The sequence below is a fragment of the Abramis brama genome (assembly GCF_963993115.1).
Source record: "Abramis brama genome assembly, chromosome: 5".
NCBI lineage: Eukaryota > Metazoa > Chordata > Actinopteri > Cypriniformes > Leuciscidae > Abramis > Abramis brama.
In genome coordinates, this window is record NC_139967.1 from 25,524,865 (window position 1) to 25,545,320 (window position 20,456).

A 20,456-nucleotide genomic window follows, 5' to 3' on the forward strand; every position below is an offset into this window, starting at 1 on the left:
TATCCTTAAAAGGTTCTGACAGGCACTTCATATTTAAAACATTTTAGGGGTTTCCAACATGGGATAATTTTATGGATAGTTTTAATGAATTGTCTTTTAATTTTAAATAAATTGTATTAATTAAAAAGTTACCAAACATACTTTATCAGAAATAATTGAAATAGCCCATTAAACATGAAAGTATTTTGAAATCATTTAAGACATGTCTCTGCATTTAGAACTTTTAGGGAAAGTAATATATATATATACAGTGAGGAAAATAAGTATTTGAACACCCTGCTATTTTGCAAGTTCTCCCACTTAGAAATCATGGAGGGGTCTGAAATTGTCATCGTAGGTGCATGTCCACTGTGAGAGACATAATCAAAAAAAAAAAAAACCAGAAATCACAATGTATGATTTTTTACTTATTTATTTGTATGATACAGCTGCAAATAAGTATTTGAACACCTGAGAAAATCAATGTTAATATTTGGTACAGTAGCCTTTGTTTGCAATTACAGAGGTCAAACGTTTCCTGTAGTTTTTCACCAGGTTTGCACACACTGCAGAAGGGATTTTGGCCCACTCCTCCACACAGATCTTCTCTAGATCAGTCAGGTTTCTGGGCTGTCGCTGAGAAACACGGAGTTTGAGCTCCCTCCAAAGATTCTCTATTGGGTTTAGGTCTGGAGACTGGCTAGGCCACGCCAGAACCTTGATATGCTTCTTACAGAGCCACTCCTTGGTTATCCTGGCTGTGTGCTTCGGGTCATTGTCATGTTGGAAGACCCAGCCTCGACCCATCTTCAATGCTCTAACTGAGGGAAGGAGGTTGTTCTCCAAAATCTCGCAATACATGGCCCCGGTCATCCTCTCCTTAATACAGTGCAGTCGCCCTGTCCCATGTGCAGAAAAACACCCCCAAAGCATGATGCTACCACCCCCATGCTTCACAGTAGGGATGGTGTTCTTGGGATGGTACTCATCATTCTTCTTCCTCCAAACACGTTTAGTGGAATTATGACCAAAAAGTTCTATTTTGGTCTCATCTGACCACATGACTTTCTCCCATGACTCCTCTGGATCATCCAAATGGTCATTGGCAAACTTAAGACGGGCCTTGACATGTGCTGGTTTAAGCAGGGGAACCTTCCGTGCCATGCATGATTTCAAACCATGACGTCTTAGTGTATTACCAACAGTAACCTTGGAAACGGTGGTCCCAGCTCTTTTCAGGTCATTGACCAGCTCCTCCCGTGTAGTTCTGGGCTGATTTCTCACCTTTCTTAGGATCATTGAGACCCCACGAGGTGAGATCTTGCATGGAGCCCCAGTCCGAGGGAGATTGACAGTCATGTTTAGCTTCTTCCATTTTCTAATGATTGCTCCAACAGTGGACCTTTTTTCACCAAGCTGCTTGGCAATTTCCCCATAGCCCTTTCCAGCCTTGTGGAGGTGTACAATTTTGTCTCTAGTGTCTTTGGACAGCTCTTTGGTCTTGGCCATGTTAGTAGTTGGATTCTTACTGATTGTATGGGGTGGACAGGTGTCTTTATGCAGCTAACGACCTCAAACAGGTGCATCTAATTTAGGATAATAAATGGAGTGGAGGTGGACATTTTAAAGGCAGACTAACAGGTCTTTGAGGGTCAGAATTCTAGCTGATAGACAGGTGTTCAAATACTTATTTGCAGCTGTATCATACAAATAAATAGTTAAAAAATCATATATTGTGATTTCTGGATTTTTTTTTTAGATTATGTCTCTCACAGTGGACATGCACCTACGATGACAATTTCAGACCCCTCCATGATTTCCAAGTGGGAGAACTTGCAAAATAGCAGGGTGTTCAAATACTTATTTTCCTCACTGTATATATATATATATATATATATATATTTACTGTTCATATAGGCCTATTATGTGATTTTTTTTTTTTCTTCTCACATTTTATTCCTGCATTTTAGCCCTAGGATAGTGGCAGGTGGATAGTTATGTGAATGTAACCGGTGAGGAATATCTATGTTGAAAGGAAAAAAAAATGTGCATCGTGTTGCCAGTTTAGAGGATTTTTGTTTGAAGCCCTGTGAAGTCCTGTAGAGTACTTCCAGGCCCTCTTAGTTTTCTAGAGGCCAAATGCAATTCTGGCTGATCCCAACAGAAGCAGAACACCTCAGCACATCTGGACTCACCGCTGCATCTATTACACAACCCCACTATGTGAAGTCACGTCCAAGTCAAATAAGCACCCTCCCCCCGCACCCCCCAACCCCCCCTCAAGGAACACCTAAAGAGGGACAAGGGTAAGCCTGCCAAAAAAAAGGACTCCGACCTCAAGCATTCCTCTCATCCAGGTCATGTTTTCATTACCCCGACAAATTTACACAGTTGTTAGTGATGGCCTGGGATTCCTCCTAAAGCACAACCCACCAATAATAAACAGAGGCCAGCTGACACCCTCCGACACCTGCAAGCCTCCCTGACAGTACAGGATTGTTCCCAGGCTGGAGAGCACCAAGAGGCCCTGCTTTCCACTCAAAGTGTCATCCATTCGAGAGGATGCCACCATACCACCCTGACACACACACGTCTGAGCCCTGAAATAAATGCGTCATTGGTAAATCCTACCAGAGAAAACACCCTCATGAACCAGCCAGACTGGTGATAAAGCCACTCAGTTTGTTCTCTTCATTTAAAGCCACACTGCTCAAGAGTGGGCATGTGAGAGTATCTTATCAAATGTGCTGTTCAGAAAGCTTTTTTTGTGTCTTCAAACCTTTGACACTGTCAAACCAGAACTTTTCAGAAGATGCAGCACACTTTATGGATATTTTTCAGATGTATTGAAAAATTGCAGATTTTGACTTGGGGCCAGATTTACTAACAGTTTGTGCCAGCACAAACCCTCTTTTGCTGTTAAAAACTACTGTCAGGATTTACTAAAGACATGCAGTGAAAAAAATTTGTGAAAAGGCACGGACATGGTTATTTTTGCGGCTGACCTTATTGCATATGCATTTGTAGGAGTTTCCCTTTCAGGCGCAAAATTTATGGGAGGAGAGTATTTAAATGAATCACGCTCATCAATGTACTGGTGTTTGCGTCATTATTTTCCGCCCAAAAAAAGCACGTCTTAAACCAGACGCTACCTGGTAGATTGCATTGGTCATTATGGAAATTATCTGACAGCGTCTGTGTTCTTTAATTTGCGCGTCATCAGTAGATCATGCACAGAACTTTCCACTCCCATCTGCGCTGTTTTGGAATTGCGCTCTCACGCTAATTTGCCCTGTTTAGTAAATCTGCCCCATCCAAAAAAATTATATTTATAGATGCAGCAACATTACAAAAATTTATACCTGATATGATAAGATGCTAAATATTTTCATTAAAATGTGTACTATTTACACTACCGTTCAAGAGTTTATATAAAGTGAGATTTTTTATTTTTTTAAAAAAGAGAAATTAACTTTTATTCAGTAGGGATACATTAAATTGATCAAAAGGGACAGTAAAGATGTTTATAATGTTACAAAATATTTATTTTGCTTTTCTGTTGAACTTTCTGTTCATAAAAGAATCCTGAAAAATAATTAAATCCAGAAATAATTAAGTAGCACTTCTCTTTTTAACATTGTCAACTGAACTGATTGGTTTTTTTTTGTATATCAATTACTAATATGGTATCAATATATTGTGTATCCCTAATGTTGGGAGAATATTGGGAAAATGCACAGATACTTTCAGGCCTTTTTAGTTCATTCATAACTGACATAGTCTATAAGTTATGTTTCCTTATAAGTCGCTGTTTCTTCTATATCAGATACAGTAACAGAGGAAACTTGTTGAAGGTACAACACCTGTTCTGTTAAACTACGGGAAACTGATGGAACAGTCAGATCTGTTTTATCACTTGGCCTGTGGACTTATGAGGGCGAGAGGAAACCTTTCTGCCATTGTATTACTGTGGGCTAGAGGGTTTTGATCCCTCTTCTGCAATCGAAAGATGATCTCCAATCCTTGTTCTGCCCACTGTAATTCCTCGCCTTTGCCTGATGATTTCTTTTCAAGACTGACGGGGGAGCGCAAAAGCCACAGATAAGGTAGCTGGATCAGCCCCTGGCCAGCTGTGAACCCGATAGCATCTGTTTAAATCATCTAAAGGAGGACCGTTCCTTTTCAAGTCTGCACTGCTAGTTATCTCACTTTTATCCTGCACATGTAAGGGAAATCCACAGATGGCCAGGGTTCTGATAGAAATACACATGTGATATCATTGACTATGCTATCAAAAAAGGATGATTTCACAAAAGAAGAGTGACTCTGTCTCTCGCTGTCTCTTAGAGGTAAACAGATAAGCCAAAACAAAGACCCTCTTCACAGGAGATGTGGTTGGAAGTTATTCTTTCAGCATTACCATCCAGACAAAACAACAGCTGACTGAACTGTGCAGTGTTTCTGTCCTCCATTCTGAAATGCACACCAGCAATCCTTTTTTTATTATTATTATTTTTAATTCATGTTATGGACTGTTACACAATTTTCTTAAGGTTGTATTTGTAACATAATCTTCCCTATTGCAATGATTTATATCTCTCCTTTGTCTAGTTTCTCAGGATAGCATATTGCACTCCAGATTATTTATACAGTATGTCCTCCTGTTTTTCTTGCAGTCCATCATTTTCATAAGGGACCGAAATTCTCGCGGACAGGAAATATCTGGGTATATAGACTACTCCCACCGACTAAAATCTGAAGACTTTGAACCATATTTCAGTGGAAAGAAAAGGTTTTTGCCAAAAACAACTGACTTAAGGTAAGCCTACTTATATTATGACCCATCTATGATGATTTCCGGTGACTATTGTTTTAATAGATGTGCTACTGAACATCTCAAAGGTTAGATTTTCTCAGATTAATGTGCAAGAAAGCAGTATCCATCTGATCCCTGAACCATTTGTCTTTTGTGAAAAGGATATCCACTCCAAAAAGAGTCTGCACGAAAAAGAAAAAAGACTTCCTCTTCAAAATGGAGGAAGAGCAGGCAGCCATTATGAATAAAGGCTCTAATATTAATATTAGTCAAATTGTGATCCTCTTTAAACCAAGTTTTGAAGTCATAACCATCCAAAAAGAGTCTTCATAGAGGTTTCCTTTAAGAGCACTTAAGATCCATTTAAGATGATTAAAAACAGGAAATATATTTTTGTTTGGGGTCTTTACGTTAGAAGGATGCATTCAAATTATAAAAAAAAAATTTGAATAAAGTTATTTTTGAAATGTTATATTAAAAATGTGAAAAATAATTTCAAATAAATATTCAAACTTTCTGTTCCTTAAAGGGAGAAAACACTATATTGTGGTTTCTGCGCTTTATTAAGCAGCACAACTGTTTTCAACAATGACAATAAGAAATGTTTTTTGAGCATCAAATCAGCATATTAAAATTATTTTTGAAGGATCATGTGAACCTGAAGACTTGACTGCATAAACTTGACTGTTAAGAACAAGAGTAAAAAACAAATGTCAATTAATACAATAAATAGGATGGGTCCGTTCGTGTAACGCTTCACAATTCAGTTTTCAGACCATATACATTGCAAATGCAAAAATAAAATAAAAAATGTAACCAAATGTTTATTTTTTCATTCTTTCCGGTTACTTAGCGGATAATTGCCATTTTCAATTTTACTTTTTCTAAATTGTGACTTCAGAAAATTTTTAAAAGAGGACAAATGATGGAAATTATCCATTGATGAAGTAACAGGGGGAAAAAATAAATTACATTTCTTTTAATGAAATTAAGTTTAATTTCTTTGAATTTTTCCACTGCATGGTCTGAAAACTGAATTGTGAATCGTTACATGGACCAGGTCGGATAAAACTTGAACATACACATTTTCATATATAACAAAAATGAGTGTTCTCCATAAGGTGTGCATTCCCATGAATGCCTTGCCCACTCTGCCAAAACAGGACATATAAAACTGTGAACCCCAAATAAATATTAATAAAATAATGTGATGAAAGACTGCAGTCTGCAGTCTATGTTTAATACATACAGTCATGTTTGTGTTTGTATATCCACATCCTAACTGCCTCAGCACATTATCTAATCAAAGGAAGTATAGGAAGTATACTACAGCATAAGCATTCTCATTTCCTGTGTACTCTCAGCCCCATCTCTCTTTCACTCCCTATTTCTCTTTTAGTCGCTTTTTTCTCTCTTTCTGTGTTCTCTCTTTCCTCCACCATCCTTCTCACGGGAACAATAAAAGGCAGTGCTTGTGGTTGCCACTAAGATGGAGCAGATGCTGTGTTCTTCCCGTACAGATGCATGAATCCACACTACAGCTGACAGACTTTGACTGCCTCACCACAAAAATATAGAGTACAAAAGTCATGGCCACCAGCTGAGGACAATCACATTCTTGTCAATGTAGAGGATTTTAAAACGGGCTGACAATTAACTAAAAAAGAAAGTAATTAGATAGATAGATAGATAGATAGATAGATAGATAGATAGATAGATAGATAGATAGATAGATAGATAGATAGATAGATAGATAGATAGATAGATAGATAGATAGATAGATAGATAGATAGATAGATCCTTTGAATAGAAAAGACTTAGTGCTTTCTTTGGTTATATTGAATGGCACTGATTTACTGATTTCTCACTAATTCTAGTTTACAAACTGGACTATTCGCTTTCTCATTGATCCATAGAGTTACAGCTGATGGATTTTTAAAACACTCCATCAGGCTTTAGTTTGGTAACCATGGAGCACTGCCGTACACAAACATCCTTTTCTCTCTGTGTGTTTTATAGTGTAATGGTAAAGATGCAGACCTATCATTAACAGAACGATAATTGTTTCCACAAAACCCTGTTTTTTCACACGTTGGTAAGTTAGTGTGGGTGGGGTGCCAGCTGCACTATGAATATTAAGCATTTCATGCATTTCATTAAGCAAGCATTCATCACCTGGTGATGTCTGTAAGGACAATATGGGACCATAATTGCCAAAGAACATGTCCAAATGAGGCAAGTTGCTTTTTTCAATCACAAAACAAATAGACCAAATGCTCAGATAGACTAAATACTCAGAGAGCCCAAGTCGGTCTTCCCACTTCCTGTGACTCGAAAATTGAAAGGCTCTAGAGCATTTTTCTGCCCATCTTTTCATGTTCTTCTGTTAAAATATCTCACATCTGTCCTGTTTCTTAGACCAAAAGTAAGTGGTTTACCATTGCATAAAAGTGGTCAACCCAAAAATGCTAATTACTATATGGCATTTCAGTATAAATAGACACAGAAAATGCTGTCAACCCTTATTTTAAAAAGGAGGAAGTGAATATGCATCCTTGCTTCTAAGTCCCTCACAAAGTTTTACATTTTGTATATGTCACAAACCATATGGAGAGAAGAAAAGTGAAGACTTTCCTTTTTTTTTTGTGAAGAAAAAGTTTGATCCAAAAGGCAAACAGAATAAGGGCTAAACTTGTCATTTCATGCATCACTGTATTTCTCCACAGAATCTTTGTCTTTGTGTGGGTCTGCCATGTTTACCGTGACGGTAGTCACGCCGATGGCAACCGAAGGAAGTCTTTCCTGTGATGCAAAATGCCAAGCGGAGACCCTGCGAGGATGTTTGATTCAGACCATTACATTTTATTTACATCTTATTAGCCAGTCTTTTCATTTCAAGCACAATTTTGTTTGCTTTGGTGACTAGCACCATGGTTTCTGGTCGCCTGGACAGGAAATGGCGGACAGGGAAGTTTGAGCTGTCTTTCCATCATGCGTTCTCTCTCTTACACACAGAGCCATATGTAATAAATTATAATAAACTGGAGATATTTCAAGATGGTACAGCCATAGAATGGGCCTACCGAGCACTGGAAAAATGGACTTTAATCGTGTCCTTTTTTGGGTGTGTAAAGAAGAGCTGATCCAGTTCAAGCCTTGCAGGGAGACCGGCAACTGTCTTCCTGTGTTTTTAAGGACTTAATAACGTATTTTCGGTTCTTTAAATACTTAACACCACAATGACATTAATCCCTGATTAATCTAGATTTATTATGGATTTATTCGATAAACCTTATACTGACTTTATACTGAACCAGGGATTGCTACTGAACCAAATCGTCCCTAGCTTGAAAACAACCAAATGAGTTTTTTTTATTTTGCATACAAGATTTTTTAATGATTTATATCCTTGAGGTTAAGGTCATGAACATTTTACAGATGTTGTTTTGTACAGAAGTAGCATTGCAGCAATACTAAACGTATAGAGCGCTGGCTTACGTCCACCGTGTTATCGCAACGGAGAATAAAATGCTCTTGCATCCATGTGCCTCTCCCTCGGATTCATAAAGTGCCTCTCCCCAAAGTCCAGCTTTGTTCTTGGACCACAAACTACTGCTTGGGAAAAGCTGAGGTCCATTGGAGCAACCCTCACTGCCTCAGAGTGTGACATTTAGATTTCTTTTTCTGCAAAGCAGCTGTCTTCCAGCAGTTGAGCTTATTATGAGAACCACTAACACAGGCCAGACAGTCTCTTTTTTCACTATTTCTCATTGGCTGCATTAATTACATTTAGATCTATTCTCACTGCCATTTTGAGTGGCCTGCTGGTTCTCAATCTTTACATTGATCAGTGTGGACAGAGGAATTTTTGGTTGTAGCTTTGAGAAAGTTTTTTTTTAGCCCTGGAATGTCTTGAAAGTTTAGTAGAAGCTCAAGTGTGAATGCAGACAAGTTGGACATCTAATATTGAACATATTCAAATCAATGTCCCAGAGTCTCTGTATTCAGTTAGAGGGAAACTGATATGTCAGTGAAACATCTGTCCAACAAGCATGCCAAAGGCTAAAATAGTAAAATGGCTAACTTTCAAAATAATAAGCCTTCCCTTTAAGAATTTCACATGGAAAATTGGAGAAATTTTTTGTAGACAAACGAAAAAAGGTACTGGTAATTTTCTCCCAGGACATTGTCTGTTAAGTTTACGGACATTTCCTTTAGCCCTAGAAAGCAATGCGATGTGTAATTCAAAATATGGGCAAAACACCTAAAAATCTATTTGGAAAATTTAAAATTCCTTCATATTAACACAGTACACTGTGCCCTATTTTACAGACTTTTCTTATAGTGTACATTTGCCTATGCAATGAAACTGACAAAACTAAAAAATATATATATCTTATAATTGTTTACATGCATGCACCTGCTTTTCTGAGAGTTCACTACACCAAAAAGTCCTCATGTCTTGCGATTTGTGCTTTACACATTTAATAGCTGTCAGATCAACGTTGCCATTAGAGTTAGACTTAGAAGGCATATAGAAAACTAATAGGGGTATTATTTCCATTTTTTTGTTCTGCATCCTTAGTTTGCTTTCAGTCATTAGACATTTTTAGAAACATGTAAAAAGATCTTCTGAATTACATGCAAAGAGGTACATGTAAGGCCACTATTAATGTAATTCTAAATGTCAAGAGCATGATTGTTCTTATAATTCCTTATACAACTTAACACCTGCCGTTCTAAGTGCATGTTTTATCAAACTGGAATAGCACACAAGACACATCCTGACATTTTGTCAGGTGAACTTTTTTTTACTTTATAGTTAATATTTTTCCCTATATTCAGCAAAGCCTTTCATCTATACTGCAGTGTTTTTCTGTCAAAACTTTTAAGTCATGCATTTTAAGCTCTCTAAACTATTGTAAACATATTAACCCTAACTTTTTTCAGCTTCTACAACTGGGGAACACAGGTGGCCGAACATAATGCCAGCTCAAACTATGAGGTAATCATAGAGAATCCAAGCGGTCTGCTCTTCCAGTGCTGGAAAGACGCGAAAATCTTGAATGTTGACCCAGAGGTGAGCATGTTTGATATGAGCAGAACTTGTGATACACTGGTAAACAAAGAGTGCTGACCTCTCTCAGTCATGTTTTAGCTCTCATTTAATGTCCACGAGTAAATAAACACCTGAACTACGTTAAATTGAGTATTGGTTCAATGAATAACTTAAGATTTAAACAGGAACATTGAATTGTCTCTGTACTACTATTAGATGTAGTGTCTAATCAGTTAATGAGGTTCATTAAGACAAATTCATTATCTTGCACACATAAAAAAGCATAACAGCAATGATCAAGAGTCATCCCATGTTAAAATTTTTGTGAAACCATTCTTTCGTGATATCAAATAGCCTCCCTGTGAAGTGGAGTGTATTGTTGCACCTGGGTAGCATTTTTGTTCCAATCTCTCGAAATATCCGTCAGAGAGGGTTAGAACGAACCGCGAAATTCAATCCTGGAACCTGTGCCACAATTTTTTTTGCCTTTGTGCCCAGGAGCTATGAGTGCATGCTATTTTAGAAAAGAGGCAACGCTGCAGACCGACCTCTTTGAACACAAACTCGCCCAGGCTGCCTCGTTGAGGGCGAGATGGCAGAGGCGAGTATTGCCTGTGGTCGAGCACACCCCGACCAGGCCGGCTATTAAAAACGAGGGGAGGCTAAGGAACCCAGACACTGAAACCGCCTGTGCACCCAGAATCCAACCTCAGGCCCCCACCAGGCATGACCTCATTGCCCATGTGGATGCATTCCTTCATACAAACTGGCGAAACCATGGCATTTTAAAGCCTAGATTTGATTTGTTTGTTTGTTTGTTTGTTTGTTTTATTGCCCTTGTTAGATACAGCCGGTGTTGTGAACATTTCAAAATTTTAAACCCAAATTATTATTCTTTGGGTTTTCTTTGCTTTTGATGGAAATTGTCATCCCTCCAAAGTAGCTGTTGGTGGTTTAGTTTGATAACCAATCCTTATAAATCAACAGCTAATGCTTTTCGTTTGCTTTATTTCATTTTTGGGGGGAATGTTCAGCATATGTTTGCATTTATCCTGGCTCTAAACAAAATTGGTATGTTAGCCTAGACAAGTTTGATGAACAGTAAATACATAGAATGAATGTAAACCTAAATCTTCTAAAACAGTTACTCTTTAATAATGGATCCCAGCTGGCTTAAGATCATATTTATTCTTGGTGGAGGCACCCTATGGAGTCCATATATTAAAGTCACACCCAGACTCAAGTTTAAACATCAAATCACACTGTTTTTTTTGGGGGGGGGTGGGGGTTCTCAACTTCAGTAATATGAATAGGCATTTAGATGGCATTTAATATAGAAATTCTGTGTTGTGGGTTATTTTGAAAATGTATATATACTGTATATATTTTAATTGAATATAATTAAATGGGTAACACTATGTCTGTTAAAGATCAGTGTGAAAATACTAATTAGTGCAGTGAATAATGTTTTCTCGAGTATAATTTGTGAGATTTATTGCTCTAAGTAGGTTGGCCACCATTTAAACTTACTATAGAAGATCCAGTTGTGGTCTTCTACTGAATTAGATTTGAACTGATGTAGCAAGAATACTTCAATAAATAAAATGGTTAAAATTTCTGTCTTAAAAATAATCAGTTTAATCCTAATTACTATTTCTTTAACCCAACAGGCAATACCTGGTGATGGCTTCATCCGAACTCCTGTCCGATCTGACCTATATATGCATGTTGTAATTTATGACCACGTCACCAGAAAACTCGTGACCAGTTCCTGTGCACCATTCTCCAATTAAATGTATAATAAAAATAAAAACTTGGAGCCACTAATTTCATCTACATATAAACAGTTTTAATCTGTAAGTATTTCATAATAATGATGTGTTGAATGGTAGAGCTGTGCATTTTGATCTTTAGGGCCCACCATTATTTATTAAAAAAAAAAAAAAGAAAAAAAAAGATTCTTGCTATATTGATACACTAACTTGTTCAGTATATTAAATATTTAAAGTTATTTAAATACATTTGAATAAAAATATACAGGTTTTTTTTTTTTTTTTGTCATGCTATTTTTATTTCTATTAACCACTGTTGCCATTATCGTCTACAATCACACGTTTGAGGCACTTAGTCACGTAGCTTTCGGAGAATGTCTGATGCTGCAGTCAGTTACTTGGGAACCTGAGCTTTGTATTGTATTCTTATCTAAAACAACTCCTCTGTTTGTCTGAACAAATCAAAGATAAAGCCCTTTAGAAACATGGGGGTTCTTTCATGTCCCCTCGACTGCTTGTAGCTTCATTTTGACTAAAAGCTGCCAAACACTCCATGAAATAGACAAGGACACCCATTTGACATGATTTCAGATCCTAAGATACTGCAGAGAGTTCCGGCATTAGATATCCATCAGTCAATAATTCTGTCTTTGAGAATTTACAAAAAGGAGACAACAAGATATTGCTAGTGTGGAGGCTCATGGTACTTGTTGGTGCCATTGTGGTACTTCAATAGTTAGTTTACTCTACACTAGTTGTTGACCAAAAGTTTACAAAATGCCAATTAACAAACAAGGAATGCCACACTACTAAGTTAAACAAAACTTAACCCATGCTAGAATTAATATATATATATATATATATATATATATATATATATATATATATATATATATATATATATATATATTCTGTTTAATCACCAGGATGAGGGCTCAAGAAGTGGGTGGTGATTCACCCACATTAATAACTGTTTAACTTAACAGTCCTTCATTCATGTGGTGGAGTGGCAGTGTGATGAAACTGCCCACTTCAGACCCTCACAACGGCACAGCTCGTTCATACACCTACAAATCAACATAGCAGATGTGCTTGTGAAAATCTGGGTTTTTATCCTAAAGTGGACTAAGGGAGTTTAGTGGGACATTATAAAACATGATAAATATAGGTTATTGACAGCAGACCACATATTTTCTCACTATACAGCAATTACACCTCGGGCAGATCTGACAAAATCATATCTTGAAAATAAGTCCACTGGCATCAGATGTCTGGGGTGAGAGTCAATCACTTCCTCCTCAGTGATCCTGAAAGAGAGACCGTGACAGAGGACATTGAAGCCGTGCTCGCGGGTCTGGTGTGCGCAGGGGACGCGGTGCAGCATCCGGATCAGACTCTGCTGTGCAGGATGTGTCTGCTCATCGCCATTGAGCTCAACTAAATGGGACAGAGAGCCTTTAATGCTCTCCATAAGCCATGTCATTCAGCGCATCAACCCAGACACACAGCTTTGCTGAGAGACGTTTCACGGACCTCACTATCGAGCATTAGCCTACAACACATCCACATGACTCACCCAGTCGCTCAGAGACAGCTGGGGGGTGTGAATAGTGTACGATGAAGACGTAAAAGTCTGTGTAGGGTTTGTTTTGATGCCCTAAACGTGCATTCGAGACTATAAAGAATGCATTTTTCACGTGTTGTATTTTTTAGAGGCTAGAGAGCTACTCATCGCTTCTTCTTTCGTTCTCTCTCAAATATTATTGAATTCAAATAAATATTATCTTTGTGAAGAATAATATCCAACTATATCGGGACTTATAAACAATAAATCAGTTGATAAGGTTCACAAAACAAGTCTAAACTATTCGTTCTTGAGTCAGACTGAATTAATAATAGTGATTTTCTAACCGAATCGGTCGAAGTGAATCTTTTGGACAAGTCTGACTCGCAATTATACGGGTTAACCACTGAATCAGTTAATCGAGAACCGCATGAGGAACCAAACCTTGATTTGACCACTGGTGCAGAAAGTAGTCTACTACTAGGCTACTTCATTAGCTGTAGTGTAGGCTATGGCAAAAATTAAATTAAAGATTCTGGATACAATTACGAATAGCTTTGTAGCTTTAGATTTGTATTAATACGCATTTGAAACAGGAGTTGGTTTTAATAAATTATCTAAAAATGCAAAAACTGTTTCAACCAAGTGATGTGAATTAATTTTGGTTTCTATTGTTTAGTGTAAATGCAAATATTTAGTTTCTAAATGAATTTGTTTTTCTTAGCTGGATCAATGCTTCAACAAATGGAGCAGTGCTTACAATAAATTCTCTTAAAATTAGTAGCCAACAATATAATGAATGCCTCGCCGAGATGTTAGGGAACACGTGGTGACGTAAAGAACAGAAGAATCTGTTTATTGAATCGGTTCTTTTAAACGAACCGTTCAAAAGAACCGATTCGCTGAAATCATTTGGACTTCCCAACACTGTCCGACTGCTCCCATAAGCCCTATATATTACTAGCGCGACAAGCTTTACCTTCAATGAACGCAGGGAAGAGGCGCGATTGGCTGAGAACAGCATCGCTCACACACAAAACTGAGAATCAAGCCTGACCATCAGGACAACAGCAGATCAAACTCACACGGACATCCTCGTACATTTTGCACAAGGACTGTGATATCTCCTGCATCTTTGGAAACGTGCATTTGGACTATTCTTTTTGAGCACACCAAATTGACATCTTGTTTAAATTTCCACTTTATTTTTCTCGCTCTCTTTGCCTTATTTTTTGTGGTCCATGTGATGCTCTCCCTCTCAAGAGACAAGAGTTTGGAAACGCATTCAGCACTGATATAGGCTACTACACCTAAATCAGCTTCAGCAGTCTCGTACATCCAGCATGGATCGCTGTCAGCGACTGTTTATCCTCCTGTTGGGATGGGGTTATCTGTGCTGTGGATACTGTGCTGTGCTTAAAACACCCTTTATGAGTTTCTCGAAAGACGTGCAGTTTGGACAAAAAGTGGAAGCGCAAGCTGAGCAACATGTGAAGAAAAGCGAGCAGGACACGCTGTCAGAACACATGCAGATGCTCTACGCCAAATACACCAGCGCGGGATTCCCTCTCAAAGATGGCAACACTGTCCGCGGCTTCAAAGGACATTTGGGTAGGTGTTGAATGTATTAGTAGCTGACGAAATGTAGCAATGTACTCGTTAACATCACCTCACTACTCTTAAGTGAGTTTAAGTGTTGGTGTGTTCGTCAGTTTTGCGCTTCATATCCTAAAGGGATAGTTCACCCAAATATGAAGTCTCTCTTACAATATGAAGTCTCTCTCACACATATATATATATATATATATATATATATATATATATATATATATATATATATATATATATATTTGTGTGTAAACCTGCAGTCCTACCTGACTTTTTTCTGTCAAACACAAAAGAGATGTTTAAATTAATTTTAAGTGGATCTTTTTCCATAGCCTATATGGTAACGGTGACTGAGGCTGTCAGTCCCCAACTTCTGTTAAGTTTTCATTTTAGAGTGAACTGTCTCTTTAAGACAGCTTGTTTTGCAGTTGGTTCTATTACACCTGTTGATTTAGATTTGAGAGACAGCAGATCGAGGTGAAGAAACAGTTCGTCCTGTGGCGTTTCATAAATCATTTTAGATATTAGTGTTCAGACTTTTACGTGTTATTAAATGTACTTTTACACCGGTGTTGCTCCTTAATTGTAAAGCAAACGAGCGTTCGCCTCAGTAGGCTATTTGCAAGTGAATTAAACGATTTCGATACTGATGTATTTAACTGAGTTATTTTTATGTCTGAAAAGTTCTCGTTTAATACACTTAAATCGCTGGTATGACCATAACTCGCTGGTGTTGAGAAGTTGCGCTTCTTCGCTCACGATGACGCTCGGATGATAGTCATATTGCGACAGTGTTGCCAGATTTCTCATCAAAACAAGCTCAAATTAAGCGACTTGCCAGACCAAAATAGTAATGTCTTTTCAATTGTTATAACTTCGCAAAAATAAACTAGTTATCTAAATAATAGAATAAATCTCTTTTGTGCACATTTACGCATCGCTAATATGGTGAAGACGCTTAGAAACAGGGGAAGAAAGGGAAACACTACAGCGAATAATAATGACATTGTTTCGTGCAACTTGGCTTTTAGTGGTTGTTTGTACGCAGTTGGAACAAAATCCCCCTAAAAGTGCAACCTACATTTATAAACGACTGAAGAAGAAAAAAACAAGCCCACACCGAGTTACTTATAATGAGTGAACGTACGCCCTCTAGAGTCATTTGCTTGTCATTTGCCTTCTGAGAAATGTTTTGGTTAAAGAGTGATGATAACGCCATGCTTTTTTTGAATGTGTGTTTTTTCCTGTTAGGGACCATCAATGATAAGCAGTTACAAATCTTCAACCTCACTTCCCTCACCAAGTCTGAGGATGTTCTCTCAGCAACGCTGCACTACTACATTGGTGACCTGCAGAACATCAGCCACAGATGCCCAAGGCACAAGAGCTGTGCTCACCATAATAATCTCAGAAGACAAGGTCATATTCACCTTGATGTCTGGAGTTTCAGCTTTGTGGATAACGCCACCAGAACAATCGGCCATTTTTCCACTAACATCTCCACAGTGCACCGGGACTTCATATCATGGCAGTGGAAAGACATTACTCGTGTAGTCAACCAAGCCAAGCATCACGACCAGCTTCTCATAGGCATTGACATTGACTCAAAAGGACGCCAACCTTGGAAGAAACTCTTGTCAGATAGGTCTCCTTACATCCTGGTCTACGCCAACGACTCGGCTATCTCCGAACCCGAGAGTGTCGTGTCCACCTTGCAGAGACGCAGAAGCAGACTGGTGCCTAATCTTCATCTGCTCGAAATACATAATCGCAGTGCCTCCTCGCAACATCGGACCAGACGGTCCACCAACATCCTGCTGCCGCTACAAAACAATGAGCTTCCAGGCCCCGAGTACCCTTATGAGATACCTACATGGGATGAGACCAGCCCTTACGATCCAATGGAGGGCAAACCAGTCAAGCGCCCTCGCAAGAAGCCTCGCAAGAACCCACGGCACAAGAACCCTCTCCTGCAGTTTGATGAGCAGACCATTAAGAAAGCTCGTAAGAAGCAATGGAACGAGCCAAGGAACTGTGCTCGCAGATATTTAAAGGTTGATTTTGCAGATATCGGCTGGAGCGAGTGGATTATCTCCCCCAAGTCTTTTGATGCATACTACTGCTCGGGGTCATGTCAGTTCCCCATGCCAAAGGTATGTATGATTACAACAATCTCAAATTTCAATTTTTTTTTTTGTTGAAATCAGTAAGCTGGACTTTTTATTATTATTACTGAGCAAAAAGTCAAGATGAGTTTCGAAATGTTGTGCACTGTGAGTTGTGATACAATCAACTCCAGGAGCAAATAACCAGAGCGGTGGGAAAAGGGACTGGTACATGCATGTAGAGAAGTGAAATATAAGCACCACCTAGTGGAAGAAAAAGCTGTAAATCATCATAGGCAGCACAGCAGTATATTCATCTTCCATTATTATACCATTCATGTCATCCTTGATCATAAAACTTGCCTGCTTCCATTTAGATATTGCCACCAATGGTTTTCCCTTTGTGATATGATTAAGTTTAAGAAACATAAGGTCTAATTTACTTCAGTTTTACTACAGTTTTATGTTTCTGTAGTAAAGCTGATCATAGAAAACCAAGACCCAATTGTTTCATATTCTAAAATGTATGTGGCTAAATTCCTTCCAGATTAAAAAATCTGCTATATCACATATAATTTATGGGTATATTTTTACATATAGATTACCAACATAAATTTAAAAACATAAATCATTTAATAAGACTGTTAAATGTCATCTTTTGCAAATCTCAAAATTAATATCCATTTTCATACTGTATGTTATAGTGTTGTAATTCCTAAATTCACTTGTAGCATTTAAAATGATTAGTTTTTAGTGGTCTATTCTTAATTTATTCAGATACTTTAGCATTTTAATATCTACAATTTATCAGTTATAGGCCAGAATTTTAATATTGGTACATCGCCAGTGTTTATATACTATTATAGTATTAGCTTTAATTTATATTTGCAGTTTTCATTGTTTAGGTTTTAGTTATTTTGTAATGTGCTTATGGCATTTTTTAATTTTATTTTTTATTACAAAATTATTTAAGTTTAAGTTTTTCATCAAATATTCTATCTCAGCTTTATTTCCATTAGCGAATAGATTTTTAATAGTTCGGTTTTAGTTAACTACAGAAACACTGTGCATCACTACAGCAAATAGCCGTCCCATGTCAGGCTTTTCTTTGCTCTTTGAATGATTGTGAAAAGTGAGAACATGAGTAATTTCCCTTTCACAGACGTTGGAATGCAGATGGATTAGCATGAAACCATCCATAATGGCCTGGTTTCACAGACAGGGATTATATTGAGCCAGGATTAGGCCTTAGTTCAATTAGGACATTTAAGTAGCTTTTATAAACATATCTTAGAAAACAACATTACTTTGTGCATCTTGAGACAAAACAATGGCACTGACATATTTTAAGATACGTCAGTGCAAGTTGTTTTCAGTTAAAACAGCTCAAACATGCATTTTAGTCTGGGACTAGGCTTAAACCTTGTCTGTGAAACCTTTGACCTATTTGTACACCCTTTAGTGCTTTCACTGGTTTATCGCAAAACAAACTGTAGCTGTCCTAAACCCTGTAATAGGTTCTGACCTCTTGAGCTTTTTACCTCTTACAGTCTTTGAAACCTTCAAACCACGCGACCATCCAGAGCATCGTTCGGGCGGTCGGGGTGGTCCCTGGCATCCCAGAGCCCTGCTGTGTGCCGGAGAAGATGTCTTCCCTCAGCATCCTCTTCTTTGATGAAGACAAGAACGTGGTCCTTAAGGTCTACCCCAATATGACAGTGGACTCCTGTGCCTGTCGGTAAATGCCTTTGGCTTTTCCACCAGCCTCCCTCCCCTAAACTGATTCCCAATTTTTGCACTGGAAGAAAGACTGAAGATGTTCATTTCATAACCCTTGAATAACTATCTACAGCTTTAAGGATTGTGAAGAGCAAAGTGCTTTTCCAGAAGGAATTCCTCCCTGTTAGCAGGAGGCTTCATGCATCAGTTGAGATATGAACATATGAAGAGACTCTCTGTCTGTGTTTGACCAGGATGTTCTCATGTTTCTATAACCTCAGCAGTTAAGCTTACAGGGGACAAACATTTGCTGTCATTCATCATGTTTCTGTACAGTTTGTATAATCTGTCATTATTATAGCTATATTTTTGCTACAGAGGCATTGATTGACTCTCAATGTTCATATTCTATGGCTGCTATAAAGTGGACTTCTGGGGAAAAAAGAAAAGTAAAGATATCTTTTTTTTTGTTACATTTGTCTTTTTTTTTATTCTATTAAAATGATTACCTATATAAGTTACTTACAGTTCATATTCAGTTTTCCACATTAAGCTTAAAACAGTGTTTAATTTCTGGGTGACTGTTTTGAATGTCTTCAATCTGCGTAAAATACATATATATTTTTTTCCTTAATTATTACAAACCTACATGTAATAGTGTTACATCGCATTTTGTCTTTTACATTACGTCTTTTTTTAGATACTTGCCTTTTGTAAATATGATGTTTCCGTCTGACCTACTAATAGAAGGTTGCATCCTCACATTTAGCTGAATTCAAAATGTATATGCACGCATTCTATTTTAGTAATGTTCATTTGGACATTTTTCTGTCATTCCTCTGAAAACTGCTAGTGTCAAGAAACCAGATGTTATTTTATGAGCAATTTTTCAAACAATATATTCAGGAAGGTGATTATGAAAATTGTATGTAGATTATTTAGCCTTTGTCTCTTTAACACAACAATGCCTATATAAAGTGCCTTAACATTAAAAGGTTAAACAAACATTAAATAAAATTAGAATAATTATATTTCACAAAGATGAGTGTAACATGTAATGTCTTATTTTGACAGAATATTTTAAGTCTATCAGTTTATTTGGATAAAATGTGATATTTTGTTCCAATAATGTTTTCTGTATACATCTTGTACTGTTTTTAGCATAGAACTAAAGCAAAGACATATCACAATCTGCATGTTCATAAATGGGGTGTGTTTTTTTTTGACAACAGAGAAATGAACACATATATGTAAAAGTGGGCTATTATCTTAATATATAATACATACGTCAAAACACACTATGTAAAGCACTCCTTTAGCATTTTTGTAATATATTTTTTTCTGGAAGGCTTCCGCCACACTGTGTGTTTTGTAAATGTTATGCTGTAGGTGAAAGGATGTGCTTTGTATGATAAGCTTCATAAGAAATTATATTTGTATATGGAAATGACCTTTAAAAGCATTTATTTATTGTCTGTATGATGCCTTCTGTATCTTAATTTTGTGAAGCACAGAGGGGTTCATTAAATATTCATTGAGCTTTGCTGCACAAAGGTTAGACGGTGTGCAAAAGGAAGCAATCACATGACTCATGCCAAATGAGCGAGAATGCTTATTTTTGTAACATCTCCCTAGTTGAAAGAATCCCTTTCGGGAGATTGTTCGAGGAAAACAATAAAGTTTTAAGAATTATGTAGCCATGTGTTTATTTATCATGTGTTAAAGGACTCTGGCAACAAAGCAGAACTTTACTGAATATTGATTGCATTGTTATGCAATCAAAAATTATACTGAGATTGTTGCATCATGGAACATCCATGATGTAAATTGCTTA

The 20,456-nt window shown here is 37.4% G+C and overlaps 2 protein-coding genes across 2 annotated transcripts in view; both read left to right on the forward strand.

The window, feature by feature from the left end:
* Nucleotides 1–11,763, forward strand: part of cfap299 (cilia and flagella associated protein 299) — a 71,550-nt gene extending 59,787 nt beyond the window's left edge. Inside the window, exons 4-6 of the mRNA XM_084115199.1 lie at nucleotides 4,656–4,798; nucleotides 9,746–9,875; nucleotides 11,525–11,763. Coding sequence (XP_083971325.1) covers nucleotides 4,656–4,798; nucleotides 9,746–9,875; nucleotides 11,525–11,647 — 396 coding nt within the window. The 3' untranslated portion in view covers nucleotides 11,648–11,763. The remainder of the gene's footprint in view (nucleotides 1–4,655; nucleotides 4,799–9,745; nucleotides 9,876–11,524) is intronic.
* A 2,410-nt stretch (nucleotides 11,764–14,173) lies between these two features.
* bmp3 (bone morphogenetic protein 3) lies at nucleotides 14,174–20,317 on the forward strand. Its single transcript, XM_084114863.1, has 3 exons — nucleotides 14,174–14,801; nucleotides 16,050–16,951; nucleotides 18,454–20,317. Exons 1-3 carry the CDS (start codon nucleotides 14,534–14,536, stop codon nucleotides 18,643–18,645), a joined length of 1,362 nt encoding a protein of 453 aa, XP_083970989.1. The 5' UTR covers nucleotides 14,174–14,533; the 3' UTR covers nucleotides 18,646–20,317.
* Nucleotides 20,318–20,456: the final 139 nt, after the last annotated feature.

Coding starts and splice junctions, on each gene's coding strand:
- bmp3 (XM_084114863.1), top strand. CDS start 14,534: ATGGATCGCTGTCAGCGACTGTTTATCCTCCTGTTGGGATGGGGTTAT. Junction 14,802..16,049: donor CGGCTTCAAAGGACATTTGG/GTAGGTGTTGAA, acceptor TTTTCCTGTTAG/GGACCATCAATGATAAGCAG. Junction 16,952..18,453: donor GTCAGTTCCCCATGCCAAAG/GTATGTATGATT, acceptor TACCTCTTACAG/TCTTTGAAACCTTCAAACCA.